This window comes from Boleophthalmus pectinirostris, unplaced genomic scaffold (assembly GCF_026225935.1).
Source record: "Boleophthalmus pectinirostris isolate CB_2022bp ecotype Guang Dong unplaced genomic scaffold, ASM2622593v1 HiC_scaffold_3, whole genome shotgun sequence".
Lineage (NCBI taxonomy): Eukaryota > Metazoa > Chordata > Actinopteri > Gobiiformes > Gobiidae > Boleophthalmus > Boleophthalmus pectinirostris.
This window is the reverse complement of record NW_026571299.1, coordinates 24253650-24274843: the sequence shown is the minus strand read 5'-3', so window position 1 is coordinate 24274843 and position 21194 is coordinate 24253650. Positions and strand designations below refer to the sequence as shown.

General features: G+C 38.5%; 1 protein-coding gene across 1 annotated transcript in view; it reads left to right on the top strand.

Moving 5' to 3' along the window:
* Positions 1-21194, top strand: part of LOC110171260 (low-density lipoprotein receptor-related protein 1-like) — a 363394-nt gene that overhangs the window by 292419 nt on the left and 49781 nt on the right. The window contains exons 42-50 of the mRNA XM_055160387.1: positions 6091-6280; positions 7463-7667; positions 8698-8890; positions 12298-12423; positions 12755-12883; positions 14422-14541; positions 16052-16165; positions 18089-18238; positions 19460-19582. Coding sequence (XP_055016362.1) covers positions 6091-6280; positions 7463-7667; positions 8698-8890; positions 12298-12423; positions 12755-12883; positions 14422-14541; positions 16052-16165; positions 18089-18238; positions 19460-19582 — 1350 coding nt within the window. The remainder of the gene's footprint in view (positions 1-6090; positions 6281-7462; positions 7668-8697; positions 8891-12297; positions 12424-12754; positions 12884-14421; positions 14542-16051; positions 16166-18088; positions 18239-19459; positions 19583-21194) is intronic.

Here is a 21194-nt window from a genome sequence, read left to right as displayed (position 1 = left end):
CAAAACATGTATGAAACAAAACACAATGTTGGGTCTGTTTGTGATGAGGAAACAACATCATAACATAGTTCAGAAAAGTACAGTAATATGGGCACTTTAATGTACAGGGTGTCCCAAAAATTTGACATCATTTTAAAAGCAATTATCTTGAAAAATACTAAGTCTAGTCTAGTTTAGGTCAGGGGTGGGCAAACTACAACCTGGGGGCCCTCCTATCTTTTTAATCCGTCCCGCCAAACTTGAATAATAATAAAAATCGTCTTCAGTCATTTCAATAAATATTAAATATCGTGGGATTTGAAAGACAGATATTTTATTGTAATGCTTTGTAATGATTTAACAATAACATGGGATATGTTTTCTACATATTATTCTCTATATTATATTATCCCATGTTATTTTTTTTTATTTTATGCAGTGGATTACCAAAAAACTCCACCTATCTGCTCCTGGTCCGGCTCTTCTCTCAAATTTTAGAACCCTTTGTGCCCACCCCTGGTTTAGGTGTTGAGCACTGTAAAGGTTATTATGGGACTGAAAAGCAGTTATTTGGAAAGGTTTGGCTCAATGATGATGTTGATTAGGAGTGCGCAAAAATATCAATAAAACATATAGTTTAATGTGATGATACAGTATCGATATCATGCACTGCTGTATCGATATATCGCCAAGAGTATTTTTTGATATATTTTTACTAATTATTTGTTACAGAGCTACAGTTTTGTTGCTTGTTCAGAGGAAGATAACTCGTTTATGCAACACATTTGACATTTTCATTGTTTTGATGATTAAAATGGGCATTTTTCAGATGAACTCTGCATAAGAAGTGGTTTAACAAAGACTTTTAGTATCACAGCCATGACTTAGCTTTTGTTTTTTACTGAACTGTATCGAATCGAATTGAAATATATCGTATTGAACCAAAACTGCACTGTATTGACATATGTATCACAATGTAGCCTGTGTATCGAGGTATGTATCGTATCAGCAGCTTCTTAATGATAGCAGCCCTAATGTTGATGTTGATCTGTCAGATCCTTTAGTCCTGCATAAACAGATCATTCCTCCTTAAATTTTTGGTACCAAGTCCAAATTTGTTTGTCAGTTTTTGAAGTTTTCCAAATGTTGCATTGAAGGGTTAGTGTGTGCGAGCTGATTCCAAAACACAAAGTGACTTCTCTTTGGGAGTGAACGGCTCAACCTGAAAACAGAACAAAACTAAAACATTAAATATAAAGCCTTGATCTGTTTCTATACATTCTGTAAAAATTTGAGGTTATTGCCTAAATTATTGGCCTGCGAAATTATGTCACAGTTTTTGGGACACCATGTATTTTGAGCATATGTAGTAGTATTAGTGGTTGGCAGTAGTAGTAGGAGTGGTAGTAGTACAGGTTATTATAGTGGTAGTAGTGGTATTATCAGTTAAAGGAATTGCTTTATTTAAAATTCAATACACAATCGTTGCATTCCCATAGCTAACATGTAGTAGTAGTAGTAGTAGTATAAGTAGTAGTAGTAGTATCAGTATCAATAGTAGTAGTATCAGTATCAGTATCAGTAGTAGTAGTATCAGTATCAGTAGTAGTAGTAGTAGTAGTTTCAGTATCAGTATCAGTAGTAGTAGTATCAGTACAGTAGAGGTAGTAGTAGTATCAGTATCAATAGTAGTAGTCGTAGTATCAGTATCAGTAGTAGTACTAGTATCAGTATCAGTATCAGTAGTATCAGTATCATTAGTAGAAGTAGTAGTATCAGTATCAGTAGTAGTAGTATCAGTATCAGTAGTAGTAGTAGTAGTAGTAGTAGTAGTAGTAGTATCAGTAGTAGTAGTAGTAGTAGTATCAGTATCAGTAGTAGTAGTAGTAGTAGTAGTAGTATCAGTAGTAGTAGTAGTAGTAGTAGTATCAGTAGTATCAGTAGTAGTAGTAGTAGTAGTAGTAGTATCAGTAGTATCAGTATCAGTAGTAGTAGTAGTATCAGTATCAGTATCAGTAGTAGTAGTAGTAGTAGTATCAGTATCAGTAGTAGTAGTAGTAGTATCAGTATCAGTAGTTGTAGTAGTAGTAGTTTCAGTATCAGTAGTAGTAGTAGTAGCAGTAGTAGTAATAGTAGTAGCAGTAGTAGCGGTAGTAGCAGTAGTAGTAGTGATGGTATCAGTATCTGTATCAGTATCTGTTCAAGTAGCAGTAACTTAAAAGTGGCCTATGTAACTTTTCTGAGGGAGGGTCTTTTATTTGCTCGTCTCATAAACATGGCTGGAATGGTGTAATAATATATATTTATTCAATTATATACTTTTGTATTATTAGTCAGTCTACATTTCCAAAGTTCAAAATGCTCTGTTCGACCTTGTGATGTCATGAAGTGGTAGTTTTCAAGTGAACAGCTCCTTTGGCAATTTAAGGGCTGAAATGATCCAAATGATTCTAGTCAAGGTGTGTGGAGTTTACATACACTTACAACACAAATCAGAATAGGCGTAATATAAGCCTTTTATTGTATTTATCTATTAATAGCCCTTTGAGATCACCCGTATCTTGGTGAAGGGGGTGTTGAACTTGTGCACTTCTGCATTCACTATCACTGAAAAACCAAACATGAGACGATATGGAGTGTATGGTCAAATAGAGCTTCAGAAGGAGTGCAGATAGCGTGCGCGGGGAGTACACAGTGTTGTCACAAACTGGAGATAATTGTAATAAAAATACACGAGGAGCAGTGTAACAAGGCGAGTTCAAGAGCCGTAAATCCTCTCATCACTGATACTGTGAACACAAGAGCATGGAGAGGATCCCACTCAGACCTGTGTCTACTATCAAGTATAAACACAACCAGAGCCATAACAGGAACTTCAGAGCTCAGGGAGACAGAGTTTATTAAAGAGCCCATCTCATGTAAAATCTACTTTTCAGAGCTTTCTGCCTTTTAAAAGTGATGTGCGGGCCTTGTATTTGTCGCCGTAGTGGTTTTTAGATTGATTCTGCTTTTTTTTTTTTTAACAAATTGCAGCGTATTTCTGCCACTCTCCCACATAATAAGGAACTAAAGCTGCTACAGCGATGACACGGCAGATACACCTATGACGCTTTTGACGTAGCAGAAGGCGCTTCGTACCACCCCCCCTCCCCCGCTCCTCCGCCCACCTCCACCCCGCATCGGCTGACAATTCCCGCATGAACACCTAAACAACATTAAAACACAATGGACTCCAGGCACTCCAAAGTAGAAAAAGTAAAAAATCTCATGAGGAAAAATATAGTTATCAGGGCTTAGAAAACCAGTTAAGGTCGAAACATGTTGGCTTTGGCCATTCAGATAAAAGCCTTTTAACTATATTTTTCCTAAGGAGATTTTTTACTTTTTCTACTTCTTTAGAGTGCCTGGAGTTGTGTTTTAGTTTCCAAGAGCACTCTCTACCTGCTCCCACTGATTGGAACATCTGCAGCAAACAGCCACATTTTTGTTCTTTCAGCATAAGCTCATTGTTCTACACTGCAGTGAACACGATATAAAAAGTTTATCTACTAGTGTTTATTAATACTTTACCAATCAGTAATGTTCAGCTGATGTCGACATGGTGCTTGATCTTCGTGCTCCTCAAAGTCCTCATCCGATTCTGGGTCCAACACATGCGGCTGAACGCGCTGTATCTCCATGATGAATAAAAGTTTATTCTACCTCTACCAGGGTGCACGCCTGTCTCCCCCTCCCTCCCTGAGATGGGCGGAGGAAGGGCGGCTCACTCGTCGCCTACGTCATGTTTGGAGGGCGGAGCCTGTGCTTTCTCAGGACGGGCGGGGGGATGAGCAATAGTTGGCCTTTCATAGTTCCCGGTCTGTGACTGTCTCCAAGAAATCAGTAAGATTTCAGAACTATTGTGTAATGGATGTTCCAAAACTCAAATAGTGCTTGTTTATGTGCAAAAGATACAAGGTGAAAAGAGTTATTTTGCATGAGACGGGCCCTTTAAAGACAGGGAATTATACAATACAAACCATAACACATTTAGATCGATCAAATGTTTTGCTGTCTTATTCAAAAACATCATATTAACATGTTTTATAAGTTTCCCTACCTTTGCTCTCTGTGCTAAGTCACTCCCCTTCAGAGCAGCACCAAAACGCAAAACTACCGCACATCTCATCAGGTTTGTAAAGTCATAGTGTAATGTTTTGTATCCTTCTTTTGTATGTCAGAGGTAGAACAACAACATTGACAATTACATAAGGATGTAACAGTAACCGACATATTATGATATCGTATCGTCAAAGTTCTCACAATAATATTGTGGACCATCACAATATATCGAATTACAAGGCTCTTTGCTTAAATGAAGAGTTATGGTGCAGCAATAGCTAAAGAAAAAAGACAGAGGGAACTACATAGACCATGATCCTTTGCTCCATTTCGGTGCATACTATAAGAAGACATAACAGTTCTAAACACTTTTAAGTCTTAGTTCTTCGGATTAAGTCTTGTCAAGGCATTTTAAGAGGAAAAAGTAGCATATTAACAGTTTTGTTTGCCTCCACAAAATATTGGAATAAATATCGTACCATGAGATGTATATCATGAAAATATTGTACTGAGAGATTTGGATTTTGTTACATCCCTAATCTTTAGCCTCCCCAGCATATCATGAGCTTTCCCACGATATCACAGTAAATATCCTACCGTGATGATATCGTATCGTGTGACTTGGACCCCTACAATTGCATCTTAAAGTCAGTTGGTGGGTTTTTTTCTCAAAAAAAAAAAATCTGTCATGGATGGAGACCCAGATGCTTGCATGGTTGCAACAAAATTGAAACTGATCCATGAAGTGAAATATCTGGGAGTTACATTGAACCCACAATTATCATTCAAACGTCACGTCAAAAGAACAGTGAATAAAATCAAATATAATTTATCAAATTTTCATCACATAAGCAATAATTTAACAACAAACTCACACCTAAATTATTGCATTACTAGTTGGACTCTGACTAGCAAAACTTCTCTTAAATGAGCTGAAACTATCTATAATAAAGTACTTAAGGTGTTAGACAAAAAGCTCACTAATTATCATTACTGCAGAATAATTGACAAATACAAATTTCTTAACTGGGACAACACGATCAAATATGCAGATTTAATTTTGGTATACACAGTTTTTACACAGTTTTCATAATCTCCTCCACCTCCTGTAAAGGAGTTTGTGAAAAGAAATTCAAATCGAATAACAAGAGCAGCTCTAGAGGCGACTGCTCTGTGCCGTTTAAGAAAAGTGCTTTCATACAGATTCTTTTGTGTATTGAGCAGGTCAAACATGAGCACAGAGCAGCTCATGAACGAGAACTTTTAACACTGCAGCCTTTTCTAAAGCTTTAAAACATGATGTTCAGTGGTCAAATATGTCTCCATGTTTAACCAAATGATTTTTATTTTTATTTTTTTTAATTGAAGGGTTGTTGGTTTGACTTTTTAACTCTTGACTTCGAACTTGAAATGAACTATATGAAATGAGCTGTATGCACAGTGAGTGTGTTGTATGTATAGTGAGTGTGCTGGTGTTATGTACTTTTGTGTGATTGTTGCTTTGCTTTGCTTTTCTCTGTCCTGTAGATGATTTGACTTCAACCTGCTGAGGGACTGAAGATGTTAAATGTTCATTAATATGTGCTATCCCTTTACAAATAAATAAATAAGAACATGAATGTTTATGGAACATGACCGTGCAGGAGTATGACACAGGCTTGTGGGCGGAGCATTGGACAGAATCATACTGCTAACCAAAAGGAGGGTTCAAACAGGGCCAGGGAAAGATCGCTAGATTACTCAAACTTGCATACATACCATAAAATAAACCCAAAAAAATGCATAATACCCTCTATTTTATCACTCAATCAACTTTTAATTATTTATCATCTTTTTTCTTTATACTTGCACAAACAATCAGTGTATTTATTAAAGTACCATATGTGACTTTCTGGAATGGACACACCACTTGCATTTATTTTGTTTGTCCATTCTGCCTTTTCCTACTCATTAAACATAAATCAGTATCTCAGTGCTCACTGTCTGTCCTCTGTCTCTGTGTCTGTGCAGATGTGGGCTCGGTGGAGGGGCTGGCGTACCATCGGGGTTTGGACATGTTGTACTGGACGAGCTACACCACCTCCACCATCACGCGGCACACGGTGGAGCAGGGCCGCTGGGGGGCAGTGGACCGACAGACTGTGGTCAGCATGTCCGGAGATGACCACCCCAGAGCCTTTGTGCTGGACGAGTGCCAGGGGTGAGACAAGATTAACTCAAGTCCGTTATGAATAAATAGGACAGCAGCAGTAGTAGTAGTAGTAGTAGTAGTGGTAGTGGTAGTGGTAATGGTAGTAGTAGTAGTAATAGTAATAGTAATAGTAATGATAGCAGTAGTAGTAGTAGTAGTAATGGTAGTAGTAGTAGTAGTAGTAATGGTAGTAGTAGTAGTAGTAGTAGTGTAGTAGTAGTAGTAGTAGTAGTAGTAGTAATGGTAGTAGTAGTAGTAGTAATGATAGCAGTAGTAGTAGTAATGGTAGTAGTAGTAGTAGTAGTAATGTAGTAGTAGTATAGTAGTAGTAGTAGTAGTAGTAGTAGTAGTAGTAGTAGTAGTAATGTAGTAGTAGTAGTAGTAGTAGTAGTAGTAGTAGTAGTAGTAGTAGTAGTAGTAGTAGTAGTAGTAATGATAGCAGTAGTAGTAGTAGTAATGATAGCAGTAGTAGTAGTAATGATAGCAGTAGTAGTAGTAATGATAGCAGTAGTAGTAGTAATGATAGCAGTAGTAGTAGTAGTAGTAGTAGTAGTAGTAGTAGTAGTAGTAGTAGTAGTAGTAGTAGTAGTAGTAATGGTAGTAGTAGTAGAAATGGTAGTAGTAATAGTAGTAATAGTAGCAATAGTAGTAATAGTAGTAATAGTAGTAATAGTAGTAGTAGTAGTAGTAGTAGTAGTAGTAGTAGCAGTAGCAGTAGCAGTAGCAGTAGCCGTGTCCGGAGATGACCACCCTAGAGCCTTTGTACTGGTCAAGTGCCAGGGCTGAGACAAGTTTAACTTCACTTCAAGTAATGGTGATAATACTACTACAAGTAACAGTAATAGTAGTAGGGATAGTAATAGTAAAAGTAGTAGGGTAGTAGGAGTAGCAGGAGCAGTAGTAGGAGTAATGATGTTAGTGGTAGTGTTAGTTGTAGTAGTTGCAGTAGTCATAGTAGGTAAATTACCAGGAATATGCAGGGAATACGTTGAATTATTTAGATGCACATGTTTTTGCTTTGTACTTCCAAGGTCAGTTTTGCAGAGATTTATTTCTTAGTTTGTTCTAAAAAATAAACAAGAAATGTTCAAAAAGACATTATTAAAGCACGGTGTACACAGTTTAGTATATACAAAGGTGATTTAGTCCCACTTAAAGGGAGCCTGACTTTGTCCATGCTCTCCCCCACAGGCTGATGTTCTGGACGAACTGGAACGAGCAGTACCCCAGTATCATGAGAGCCACTCTGAACGGAGGAAACGTCATCATCATCATCGGCTCTGACGTGCGCACACCCAATGGTCTCGCCATCGACCACCGAGCCGAGAAACTGTACTTCTCCGACGCCACGTTGGACAAGATCGAACGTTGCGAGTACGACGGCAGCAGGCGTTATGTGAGGACTAACCTTTGGCCTACTCATGATATAATATTAATGATAATGAGTAATGAATAATTAATGATAAAGGTTAATGAATGATATAAGTATGATAATATAATATGAGTATAATCACACCAGTCAAAAAATATGGAATGAAAGTCGGACTAGTCGCACTTTTTGGGGGAAATTTATTATATTTATATTTATATATTAATACAAATGTATATAAAATCAGAGACCAGGAACTGACATTTCATCTTGAAAGGCAAGTTCTAGTAATAACAACAGAACAGAGAACAACAGACTGTTAATGTCACATATGAACAGTTCTTCAGATAACTATAACATAAACAACAGAGCAGAGCAAGTTTACCAAACTCTCCATCTTACTCCCCAACCTCCAGAGGTAAACAGAGCGCCGCTTCCTCTTCTGTGTAGCTGTCGTCAGACTCAGCATCAGTTCCAGTTAGAATTATTCCGGCCTTTCTGAATCCCAACAGGATGGTTTTGGTGTCACTGAAGTCACTTAAATGTTACATTTTCAGTGGTTTTGTTCAAAAGTATTGAACAAAATTGACTTTTTGGAGCTTTCTACCATGTTATAACATGCCTGAAAAGGTTTTAGATGTCATCCATACATGTTTGAGCAATCTAGTGATCTCTCCTGGGCCCTATTCGACCACTTCTTAAAGTTACCTCTACAATTCTGTACAATTGTCAGAACATAAGGCTACAGCACTCATCCTCCCGCACAGCTATTGTCCATAAATATATAAACCATGATACAAAATAATAAACTACAACTTCACAAACCTGATGTGATGTACAGTAGTTTCATTAGCAAAATGAATGATGAAATGGGGAGTGACTTACCATGGAACAAAGTACAGACCAGTAGGTGTTCTTTAGTGGCAATGGTGAAAACATGGCTGGATCAGATTTATTGAGATTTCAGGATGATATCGATCTTATACAATGTGACTTCAAACAGCCATTACTGTTCATTACACCACCTAACCCCCTCGTGCTGTGTCGCTTCCTGCAGGTGGTGCTGAAGAACGAGCCGGTGCACCCGTTCGGCCTGGCGGTGTATGGGGACTACCTCTTCTGGACAGACTGGGTGCGCAGGGCGGTGCTGAGGGCGGATAAGTACACAGGAGGAGAGATGAAGGTGCTGAGAGCTGACATCCCGCAGCAGCCAATGGGAATCATCGCTGTCGCCAATGACACCAACAGCTGTGAGTGCACCACGCTCACTTATCAGTCACTGTTCTCTCTGTATAAATGGGCACACTCTTGATCCTGCTATTATGGTAACATTATGCAACTAATACGTCGATTTTTGCTTTAGACAATGGGGAGCTGGTCTGGCAAATTCAGAATGATATCTCTCTGTATTTATAGAGGGATATCAGTAGTTATTACCAGCCAGTCCCTTCTACATTCTGTTTGAATCCAGGAACAGGAACTGGACCACAGATTGTGAAAATCCTTCATCCATTGTTGAGATGATCCAACCACAGCTGCTCATTTGTATCATCTGTCTCTCTAATGCAGAAGACATCTCCTCTTGTATTCATTCAGAACAATATACCATAATTACCGTTTTTTTCTCACGCTTTGAACCTTACGGCTTATAGAACAATGTGGCAAATATACGGACAGATTCTTTGTTTGGCACATTGACCATTCATATATATGGTCTATGGTTTGGCAACAGCGCAGATGTGTGCAGAAAACGCTGCTGTCTCTGCGGTTAACTTGAAGCTGCAACGTTAGTGCTGTTGTCAGCACTAAAACAGTTTATCACCATGTGGAAAATAAGTTATGATGCTAAATGAACATCAGTGAGTGGAATACGTCTTACCCGGATGTGTTAAATGCAGGTGAGTGCGTAAATGATGAGAAGAAATGTCTCAAACTTCAGTAGCCGCACATCCACTCATACCTGATCAATACAACTAGCCCCGCCCCCAGGAGAGTCTGAAATCTGCTGAAATCCTAAAAAAAACCTGACATGATACAGACAGGACAGAGACTCTTTCAGCAGGAGACATGTGCTTTAGAGCGCGGGGAGAGACGGACGTGATGCACAAGGAAGTTGCGTGTTTATTTTTCTGTCCGTGCACACACCTTCCTCATGGAAAATACACAAAGAAATGGAGATGATGCAGCTTTTAAGTTAAAGGCAAAGGCTGTCGAAAAAGGAAATAGAGCTGCTGCACGTGAGCTTGGTATCAATGAGTCGATGGTGAAACTCCGGCGACAGCAGCTTGACAAAAGGCAAAAAGAATGAAAAATGAAAGCTTTCAGAGGCAATAAAAGCAGATGGCCCGAACATGAAAATGTTCTTGAAGATGTGGACTTAGACAGGTGTTTTCTATATGTACATTCTTTTTTTTTTTCCTTTTAAAATTTACTTGATGCGGCTTATATTCAGGTGCACTCAGTAGTCCAGAAATTAAGATATATCACTTCTTATACCTGAGATAAGTCATAGTTTGGTGCTTTGATTGTTGATTAGGAGAAAATCCACGTTTCTTCTTTGGTTATGTAGATTTTTTCCTTTTTTTTGCGTGTGTGCGTTTTTTTTTGGCATGAACAGAACATCTGTCTCTGATTGGTTAATCTGCCTGTTAGTCACTCCCTCTGAAATCAGGGAAACAGGATATGGCTCCAGATCCACTCGTCAAAGCATTTCTGTTTTTTAGTGACGAATGTGAAATGGTCATTGGACACCAAATTACATTTCTCTCACCTGGGTTCAGTTCTTTGCTCATTAATTCTGCAGAAAGTCACATTGTCAAGTCCTATTTTTCAGTCGCCTGTGATATTTTTTCATGATCATTATTTTAAGCAGTCGGATGTTTTGCTCTGGATGGACAATGTGTTCCTGATAATTACACCAAACCTAAAAGCGGTGACCGGACTCACATGTTTGTAAAACATGTGTACTGTATTCTGGATCCCAGGCAACCGCTGCATCGTTCTCTCTTAAACATTTGTTAGCTGGAGATAATTGAAAAGAAAAAATAGCTCACCATCTTTAGTACATGTTATGTTCTTTGGTCATTTAAACTAATTGACCTTGTGCTTTCATTTGGTATTTTAAAACATGGTCTATAGCAGGAGAACAAGAAACAGTCCAGCTCTTAAACATATCTTTTTACAATGTCATTAAACACACTGGTGTAGTTGTAGAAAACAAAACAAACGATTGATTCTGATGGTTCTTCGTCTGAAAAAGTGGAGTTGTAATTGACTTGATGTTTTCTCTCTCCATAATCGTACATCACAAAGCACTGGTGGTGTTCAGGCCCAGTAGAGCTGCTAATGAAGTGACATCTGGAAATTTAACATGCACTGCTTTGGCTCTGACTCAAATATATGAATGAACTGATATCTGAGGCTCTCTCTCTCTCTGGTTTATCTATATTGACACTTTGCAGCTGATGCCATCAACCTTCCCTGGGGGTGTGAAGCTAACTAGAGGCACTGCTCTGTCTGAAGCTATGTTAGTCAAGTTAGACATTGATCTGAGCTTTTGTTTTTACATAATATGACCAAGCAGTATTAGCCCACAGTTTTTCAGTTACTGCATTTTTCGGACTATAAGCCACGCTGAAGTATAAGTCACACAAGCCAAAAAATCCATAATGAAGAAAAAATCATATATAAGTTGCACTTGTGGGGGAAAGTCAAGTTCTAGTAATAACAATAGAACAGACAACAGACTGTTAATGTCACATATGAACAGCAACAGAACAGAACAAGTTTACCAAACTCTCCATCTCACTCCAGATCACTAAATCCATTCAATTCTTCATCCTCGGTGTCACTTCTGAGCAACTCCGTGACCTAGCTGTTGTCAGACTCAGCATCAGTTCCAGTTAGAATTATTCCAGCCTTTCTGAATCCCGGCAGGATGGTGTCGGTGTCACTGAAGTCCAGGCTTTGTCCGTCCATCCAGTGACTTCAGGAAAGTTTCATGGTGCATCCTCCCAGTGTCACAAGTTTCTCGCTCACTCCAAACTTTCTTTCTGCTGCTTGATTACGTTTTCAGCTGCAGATTTTGCTACTTGCAGTTTGTAATCTGCAAAGTATGATTTTCTTTTTGGGGCATTTATGTTCAGTCTTCGTCAGTCGTCTTTATAAGTTTGTTTAAATGTTAAACTGTTCAGTGGTGCAGAAGTAATGGTGCGATCGACTGACATGATACAGACAGGACAGAGGCTCTTTCTGCAGGAGACATGTGCAGTAGAGTGAAGTGACAGTGGTACAGGAGGAACAGGAGCAGCAGATACTGACACACAAGACTAGAGCCTCTTGCAGCTGTCAGTGTGAACATTTTAATATATAAGTCTCACAAGGGTATAAGTCGCAGGAAACACCCAAACCATGAAAAAAAGTGCGACTAATAATCCAAAAAATATGGTAGTCACTCTTGCCTTTTTTGTTGTGAATCACCTTAAACAGCTCTTGAACGTTCGCATTGATCACAAGCTCCTGAAAATCTTCTGTTTAAATCAGTCTGTGTTTGTCCAGTATCAATAGCTGATACATGCCTTGCAAAAGTCAAATAAAATGATAGTTTGTGATAGTTTTTGAGTTTTTCTAAAGCTTGTGACCCTTCCCCTCTGCACAGGTGAGTTCTCCCAGTGTCGGGTGAATAATGGCGGCTGTCAGGACCTGTGTCTGCTGACCTCTGATGGACGGGTCAACTGCAGTTGCCGTGGAGACAGGAAGCTCCTAGAGGACAACACCTGCATCGGTAATACGCAGTCCAACTTCATCTTGGACCTGTTCGAGGTCATCAACAAAATGCACAGATAGTGTTTTATTATGAAAATTGCATTAGCAGTAGGATGAGATAACAAGGAACATTTAGAGTGACAACCTTAAATAGCAGGACGGGTTGGGTATTGTGGTTGGACACAGTGGGACAGACAAGATTACCTTACAATGATATTCAATTTTATCTCTAAAAACTCAAAGGAAGCGATTGGAATATCAAATTGTGGTTTTGATTTGATTGCGATTGATCTCGCAGCCCTTGTTTGTGGTTCTAACCTGCTTCTGTTGTTTGTATTTGTGTGTGTCAGCCCTGAACACGACCTGCAACAGCATAGACGAGTTTGAGTGTGGAAACGGAGACTGTATCGAGTACGTCCGGACCTGTGATGGCACTCCTCACTGCAAAGACAAGTCTGACGAGAAGCAGTCCTACTGTGGTACGCGCTCCACAGACTACACAAACTACACAAACTACAAATCTGCATGTACTTCTAAGGGCTGTTACAGTATTGATAGAAGTATTGTGTTATGTCCCTTCTGTTATGTTAGAAACCAGTAGTAGTCAAAGTAGTTGTAGTAGTCATAGAATAGTGTATGAGAAACAGTCCTACTGTGGAACCACTAGGGATGGAACGATATCCAAATCTCTCAGTACAATATTTTCACGATTTACATCTCACATACATACGATATTTATTGCAATATTTTGTGGAGGCAAATAAAACTCTTTTTAAAATTACTCTTAATATAATAATAATCTTAAAATGCCTTGACAAGACTTGACCCAAAGAACTAAGATATAAAAGTGTTTATAACAGTTACTTCTTCATGTAGTCTGCACTGAAATGGAGCAAAGGATCATGGTCTATGTAGTTCCCTTTGTTCTTTGTTGTTTTTGTTAGCTATTGTTGCAACACAACTATTAATTTAAGCAAAAGATGTGTGATGGTCCACGATATCACGATATTTCTGTTATTGTTCCATCTCTAGGTACCACTACTGCACAAACTACAGATATGTGCGTATCCTCTTAAGAGCTGTTGAAGTATTATTGATAGAAGAAAATGTTAGACGTACTAGTCATATAAGCGGTAGTCATTGTAATGATAGAAGTAAGAAAAAGTGGCAGGGGTAATATTTATAGTATATAGCATACTTTATAGTAGTATGTAGGATGTAACGATATCCAAATCTGTCAGTACGATATTTTCACAATATACATCTCACAGTATGATGTTTATTGTGATATTTTGTGGAGGTTAACAAAACTGTTAATATGCTACTTTTTCCTCTTAAAATGCCTTGACAAGACTTAATCCAAAGAACTAAGACTTAAAAGTGTTAGAACTGTTATTTCTTCTTGTAATCTACACTGAAATGCACCAAAGGATCATGGTCTATGTAGTTCCCTCTGTTTTTTTTTGTTGTTTTTTTTTAGCTATTGCTGCACCATAACTCTTAATTTAAGCAAAGAGACTTGTAATTCGATATATTGTGATGGTCCATGATATTATTGTGAGAACTTTGACGACACGAGATCATGATATTTCGGTTATTGTTACATCAATACTATGTAGTACTTATCCTATTCTTTTATTCACCAAGTAAAATTACTACATACATAAATAGTTTGTATAGAAGGAGCATAATAGGAGCATAATATGGTCTGTCTAACTAATAGCTAGTTAGTAATAAGTTTAAGTTGTGGTCAGTACAGTAACAGTAAAAACTGTTGTACAAGTAATACCAGCAAGAAATAGCACTAGGGGTGGCAGTACTAGTATTTTAAGTAGTAGCATTTTTAGCTGAGCTTTCAAACAGAATCATCTCATCATCACTCAGAATGAAGACAGATTCCCACATTATTGAGAAAGAAGGGAGACAAGTATAATGAATATTTCCATTTACAACACTTCATCTTCTACATCCTGTTTGACATTTGACTCTGTATTATGTTCTCATGTGTCGTGTGCAGCTAACCGTGTGTGTAAGAAAGGATACAGACGCTGTGTGAACGGACGCTGTGTGGGACACGGCTCCTGGTGCAACGGTCAGAACGACTGTGGAGACAATTCAGATGAGCTTTTTTGCAACGGTGAGTCCAGCAACTACAGCTGTTTTATTTCAATGTCATGTATTTAGTTTAAGCAATACCAGTAGTTTGGGATTCAGTATTAGAAACAGTTACTGCAGTACTCATAATAACACTAAGAGTATGTAGTAGCTGTCGTATTCAACATAGTAGTACAAGCTGAAGTATCAGTTGTAGTGATCACAGTCACTGCAATTATAACTGAAGTTACTGAAGCAATACCAGTAATAGTAGTTATGGTAGCTACCAAAGGAGTGGTTGTAGTAATAGTTGTAGTAGTGGTGACCAGTGTTGAGAGTAACGCATTATAAACTTAATCAATTACTGTAATGCATTGTTTTTTGCTGTAACGCAGTAATGTGGCATAACAGGGAAAGAAATAGTAATATTTTACTTGGTACAAATGTCAGTAACACGCATTTTTAACCTGGATTGAAGTGGTGGGTTTTTCGTTTTTCTTCATACAAATTCACTAAAATCACCGCAATATCAGCAGCAGTGAAACAGCAGAGATGCGCCCGTGTAGACCATTGGGTGACTGTGAGCGAAAGGACCGGCGCAGAACTCCGCGCTCCACAGGGCTAATCGCAGCTCACACCCGATCACGCCTTACAGACACCCTGTTCCACGGACTCGGCTCGGGGTTCTCTCAGGGGCGGTCCTAGATTCCAAGTTCTTGTCCAAGTTTAGTCCTGGTTTGGTCCTGGTTTGGTCCTGGTTTAGTCCTGGTTTAGACCTGGTTTAGTCCTGAGTCAGTTCTGGTTTAGACCTGGTTTAGTCCTGGTTCATTTCTGGTTTAGTCCTGGTTCAGTCCTAGTTTAGTCCTGGTTTAGACCTGGTTTATACTTAGTTTAGCCCTGGTTCAGTCCTGGTTTAGACCTGATTTAGTCCTGGTTCAGTTCTGGTTTAGTTCTGGTTTAGACCTGGTTTAGACCTGGTTCAGACCTAGTTTAGTCCTGGTTCAGTCCTGGTTTAGACCTGGTTTAATCCTGTTCAGTTCTGGTTTAGTTCTGGTTTAGACCTGGTTTAGACCGGTTTAGACCTAGTTTAGTCCTGGTTCAGTCCTGGTTTAGACCTGGTTTAGTCCTGTTCAGTTCTGGTTTTTCAGATTCCAGTTCTGGTTTAGTTTAGTCCTGGTTTCAGTTCAGTTCTGGTTTAGTCCTGGTTTAGTCCATATACGGCGCAAAAGTTCAGCATCTTCACAGTTATTTTGGTGAGAGTAACTTAAAAGTAATGCAGTAACTAACTTGCCCAACAGTGGTGGAGACAGTAGTAGTAGCAGTAGCACCAACAGTAGTAGTTCTTGTAGTAGTACTAGTAATAGTAGCCATATTGTCAGTCGAAGTAGCAGTATTAGTAGCTGAAGTAGTAGTATCAGATGTGGTGATGAGATTTCATTCGTTCTTCTGCCTCAGTGCGTCCATCTTTTCAATAAACCCTCTTGTATTTCCTGTGTCTGCTTTAATTGCCCTGTTCGTCACTCGGCCTGTCTCCTCTGTTCGCTCTGTCTCAGCCACTCTGTGCACGGCCGATCAGTTCCAGTGCCGAGACGGAAGCTGCATCTCCAACTCCAGTAAATGTAACCAGAAAGTGGACTGCGACGACGCCAGTGACGAGATGAACTGCAGTAAGTTTAGATTACTCTGTCAACTCGGGCTATGTTAAGTCTGTTTATTTTTAGTTTTATGACTTTTTGGTTTAGTTAATGACAACATGTACAGCGACAACATGAAAGCTACTTATGTAACTTTAATGTTGTAATGCACTTTAATAGTCTTGTGTCTTATTTTTACTGTCTTCAAAACGTGGAAAATTTTAAACAGTTTGCAGTGGTCCAAAGTTATTCACACTTTTCACAAAGCATAATTTACCGTCATAGAAATAGATGCATGAAGAATCTCGGACTTCCAGTCATTGTGCAATGCATACTGGGAAGGATTTTCTGGAAAACTGAGCATCAAACCACCATGTCATATTTTAGTTTTGGGATTCGGACATCTCAATTGTGTGGTTGTTGGATCGTAACACCGGAAAACGGCTCGAGAAATTTGTTTGCGAACTCCATAAATGCAAAGTGAATCAGATGTGTGTGACTGCAAACCTCTGTTCAAACTGTTTCTCTTCCCAATGGAATTAAAAAATAGTGAAAGGTGAAGGCCATGGGCAGGATTGATCCACAGGAAGGACCAAAAAGGAAACTTTTGACTGCCTAAATCATCCTGAGTTTGCAGCGAACATTTTGTATGTGGAGCGCCAACAAAAAGGGATCCTGTTTGTTAATCGAGAGGTGCAGAAGACAAACAGACTGAGCTCGCACTTTCTTGTTCTTGTGGTTTTACAGCAACATCACGTCTTGATCTCTTTGCAGGGAAGGTGTTTCTTGGCGAGCACCTGGTGCCTTTCACTTTGGTGTTGACTTTTTAAATTCATCACCGAGGTTGAGCGAGGGATCGGGGTTTTGCTTTGTTGGCGCTCAACATACAAAATATTTGCTGCAAACTCGGGATGATTTAGGCAGTCAAAGGTTTCCTTTTCCGTCCTTCCTGTGGATCAGTCCTGCCCATCGCCTTCACCTTTCACTATTTTTCAATTCCGCTGGGAAGAGAAACAGTTTGAACAGAGGTTTGCAGTCATACACATCTGATTCCCTTTTGCATTTATGGACTTCGCAAACACATTTCTCAAGCCGTTTTTCGGTGTTAGGATCCAACAACCACACAATTACGATGTCTGAATCCCAAAACTAAAATATGACAATATCAGAACCAGAAACAAAAGTGATATGGTTCAAAAGACTGGAAAAGATCGACTTTGTCAATAGACTCATCCCACTGGGAAAACAAACATGGCAGTTTGAGGCTCACTTTTTCAGAAAATCCTTCCCAGTATGCATTGTGCAATGACCGGAAGTCCGAGATTCTTGATGCATCTATTCTGCAATTTTAACAACTACCATGCTAACTGTGTGCTTCCTGATTATCAGACAAAAAAACCGTTTGACGGTTCAATTCCTGCTCTCGATATAAAAATCATTGGTTGAGGGGTCGGATCCAATGTTTCGAGGGTTAGCAGTGCGAGTCCAGAGTCCCAATGCTGGTGTTGTGCCTTTGGGCAAGACACTTAACTCACCTCTCCCCCTGGTGTGTGAGTGTGTGTGTGAATGGGTGAGTGGATCCTTGTTGTAAAGCGCTTTGAGTGCCTTGAAAGTGGAAAAGCGCCGTATAAAAATGTGACCATTTACTATTTAGATGCAGACAGTACACAGCAGACTTATTTTAACCTCAAGAATTGCATAACAGTGCATACTGACGAGACTATTTTTATTATTATTTTTTAACCACATGAAAAAACTCATTGAAATTGGAATCTCTTTTTCAAGGACCAAAATGGACATTCCATGTGTTCTGCTCAAATACATGGAAAAAATCTGGTACAGGGCTTTTAATTCAAGACTAAAACACTGCAAGCTCCTTACACAAGAGTAGATAAAAGGCTTTTCTGTGTGAAAAAATCTTTTGACCTTAAAATATCCTTGTGTCCTGTGTCCCAGCTGCCACAGACTGCTACAATTACTTCCACCTGGGCGTGAAGGGCGTGACCTTTCAGAAGTGTGAGTTCACCACGCTCTGCTACGCCCCCTCCTGGCAGTGTGACGGCGCCAACGACTGTGGAGACTTTTCTGACGAACGCAACTGTCCAGGTATCACTGACAGTCATGGAAAACTCCGGATTAACACAGAAAAATGTTGCCAATGGGATTTGATTAAATAATAAGTACAAGTGTCACAAAAAATATAACTAATAACTGTTTTTTGGGGAAATTATAAAATCACAAAGTGTATTAGGGATAGTTGAAGTAATACCTGTAGTTTAATAGTTGAAGTAGTTGTAGTATTGGGAAGAGTTGTAGGAGGAGTCATAGTAGGACTAAGAGTATTGTAGTAACAGTAATAGGAGCAGTAATATATTACATGAAGGAGAAGTAGTAGTTGTAGTAGCACAAGTTGAACACATAGAAACAGTAATAATTGTAGTAGTAGTAGTAGGAGGAGTAGTGGTGATAGCAATAGTAGTAATAGTAGTAGTAGTAGTAGTAGTAGTAGTAGTAGTAGTAGTAATAGAAGTAGTACTAGTACTAGTAGTAATAGTAATAATAGTAGTAGTAATAGTAATAGTAGTAGTAGTAGTAGTAGTAGTGGTAGTGGTAGTAGTAGCAGTGGTAGTAATATTAATAGTAGTAATAGTGGTAGTAGTAGTAGTAGTAGCAGTAGTAGTAGTAGTAGTAGTAGCAGTAATAGTAATAGTTGTAATAGTAACAGTAGCAGTAGTAGTAGTAGTAATAGTAATAGTAGTAATAGTAACAGTAGTAGTAGTAGTAGTAGTAGTAGTAATAGTAATAGTAGTAATAGTAACAGTAGTAGTAATAGTAGTCATAGTAATAGCAGTAATAGTAGTAATAGTAACAGTAGTAGTAATAGTAGTCATAGTAATAGCAGTAATAGTAGTAGTAGTAGTAGCAGTAATAGTAATAGTTGTATCAATAGAAACTGCTCATAGTAATTGCCATCATAGTAGTTGTAACTTCAGTTGAACACGTAGTGGTAGTAGTAGTAGTAGTAGTAGTAGTTGCAGTATAAACAATAAGTGCACTAGTGCAGTAGCAGCAGTAGAAGTAGTAGAAGTAGTAGAAGTAGTGAAGACATTTTCGTGTTTTCCTAAACTGTGACAAAAGTACAAAATGAACCTTATAGAGCAAAAAGAAATCCCAGTTAATTCTTCTGGATGACAGACAAATCCATTCTGTATTTCCATCCATTAAATTGTGTTTGGCGAGGGACTGGCTGCATATTTCTTTTCTTTTTTGTCTTGTGTGACTTTGTGCTTGCTTAAGTTTTAATTTCCTCTTCTGTTTGAACCTCAGGGAGCGAGAAGATAAAGTGCCAGGCTCCGTTCTTTGCGTGTCCCAGCGGCCGATGCATCCCCATGAGCTGGACCTGCGATAAGGAGCACGACTGTGAGGACGGGGCGGACGAGGCGCACTGTGGTCAGTCACCAAATACTACCAGATCATGCAGTACTTTTACTCTCATGTGTGTATTATACTGTATGTTTATTCTGATATGTGACGGGGTGGACTAGGTACACTATAGGATCACAGAATACTTTTACTCTAATATGTGTAATATACTTTTGCTGTAATATGTGATGGGGCAGACAAGGCATAGTAAGCAAATACTATAGGACAATACTATACTTTTACTTTAATATGTGTAATATATTTTTACTCTAATATGTGTAATATGCTTTTAGTCCAAACGTGTCAAACTCAGATTCACAGAGGCCCAAATTAATATTGTGACTAAGTCGTGGGCCAAATATTTATTGAAAAATTTCAACAATATCTGCATTTTTTCTCTTCTTTCGAGATATGTAATGTTACGTTTTTTCTTATTAAAATAAATGTTTAGTAATAATTTTGCATAAACACTGAATCCAGAACAAGCACAATATAAAATAATAATAAAACTTTAAATAAATAATGTCTCTATAGCCTGTGGGCCAGGTCTAATACATATTTGATATGATCTCGTGGGTCAAATACTGAGTGCCTGAGTTTGACATATCTGTTTTAGTCAGTCACCATAGGACAATACAAGGACAGACACTATAGGACAATACAAACGTACAGTACAAAATACAATACTTTTACTCTAATATGTGGATGCTGCCAAGTGTACACATTAAATACAGTGGTCATAGTCAAACTCCTGATCTACAAATCTACTTTAACCATTGTCTGTAAACTGACAAAAGTAAGTCCAAAATGTAGAATTATTTGAATAGAATATATCTTTTTCTTTTTGACTCCTCCAGCTTATTTCCATGGAATTGTTGTTCCTTTGGCTATAATATTCCACAGTATGGCGTAAAACAATCAGGTAGTGCACACAGTCATGGAAATCCTGGAAAAGTCATGGAATTTTTAAAATTCAATGAAAGTTTTGGAAAACTCATGGAATTTTAGTATGTCTTTCATACAACTCCAGCGTTCTTTTAAATTCCCATGAGGATATTCTGATTATTTCTGAATGTCTGCACCTTTTGTTTAAAAGGGACGACAATAAATGCACTGACAGGATTTTGAATGTTCAAAAACTATAATCTCAAACCATAAGGTGAGTGGAAAGAGTTCACATTTCATATTTAGCCCTAAAAGTCTGATCAGTTCTACACATGTAGGTGCCGTAAAGTCATGGAAAATTCACTTTAGGTCATGAAAAAATCATGGAAAAGTTTTGAAATTTTGTGAAAAAGTGAGAACCCTGAACATGAATGTTCAATTTCCATGCTTTAGCCTTTAGAGGGTAATGTTTATGTTGATTCAGTAAAGTTCAAGTTGTTGCAACCTATTCAGAGGCAATAATGCAGTAAGAACTGAATTTAAAAGAGTTATACTGAATTATGGCATAACAGAACCATTTTCTAAAGACACTTTGTAAAGTAAAAGTGAAGTGCTGCATAATTTACATCACAAAAATTGTACAACAAGAAATATGTGTGACTGTAAGCGAGTCTGGGTGCCCAAACAGGGAAATGTGCACTACATTTTATACTAAGCCTATTCTAAAGTATTCCATTCAGAATAACTTTGCATA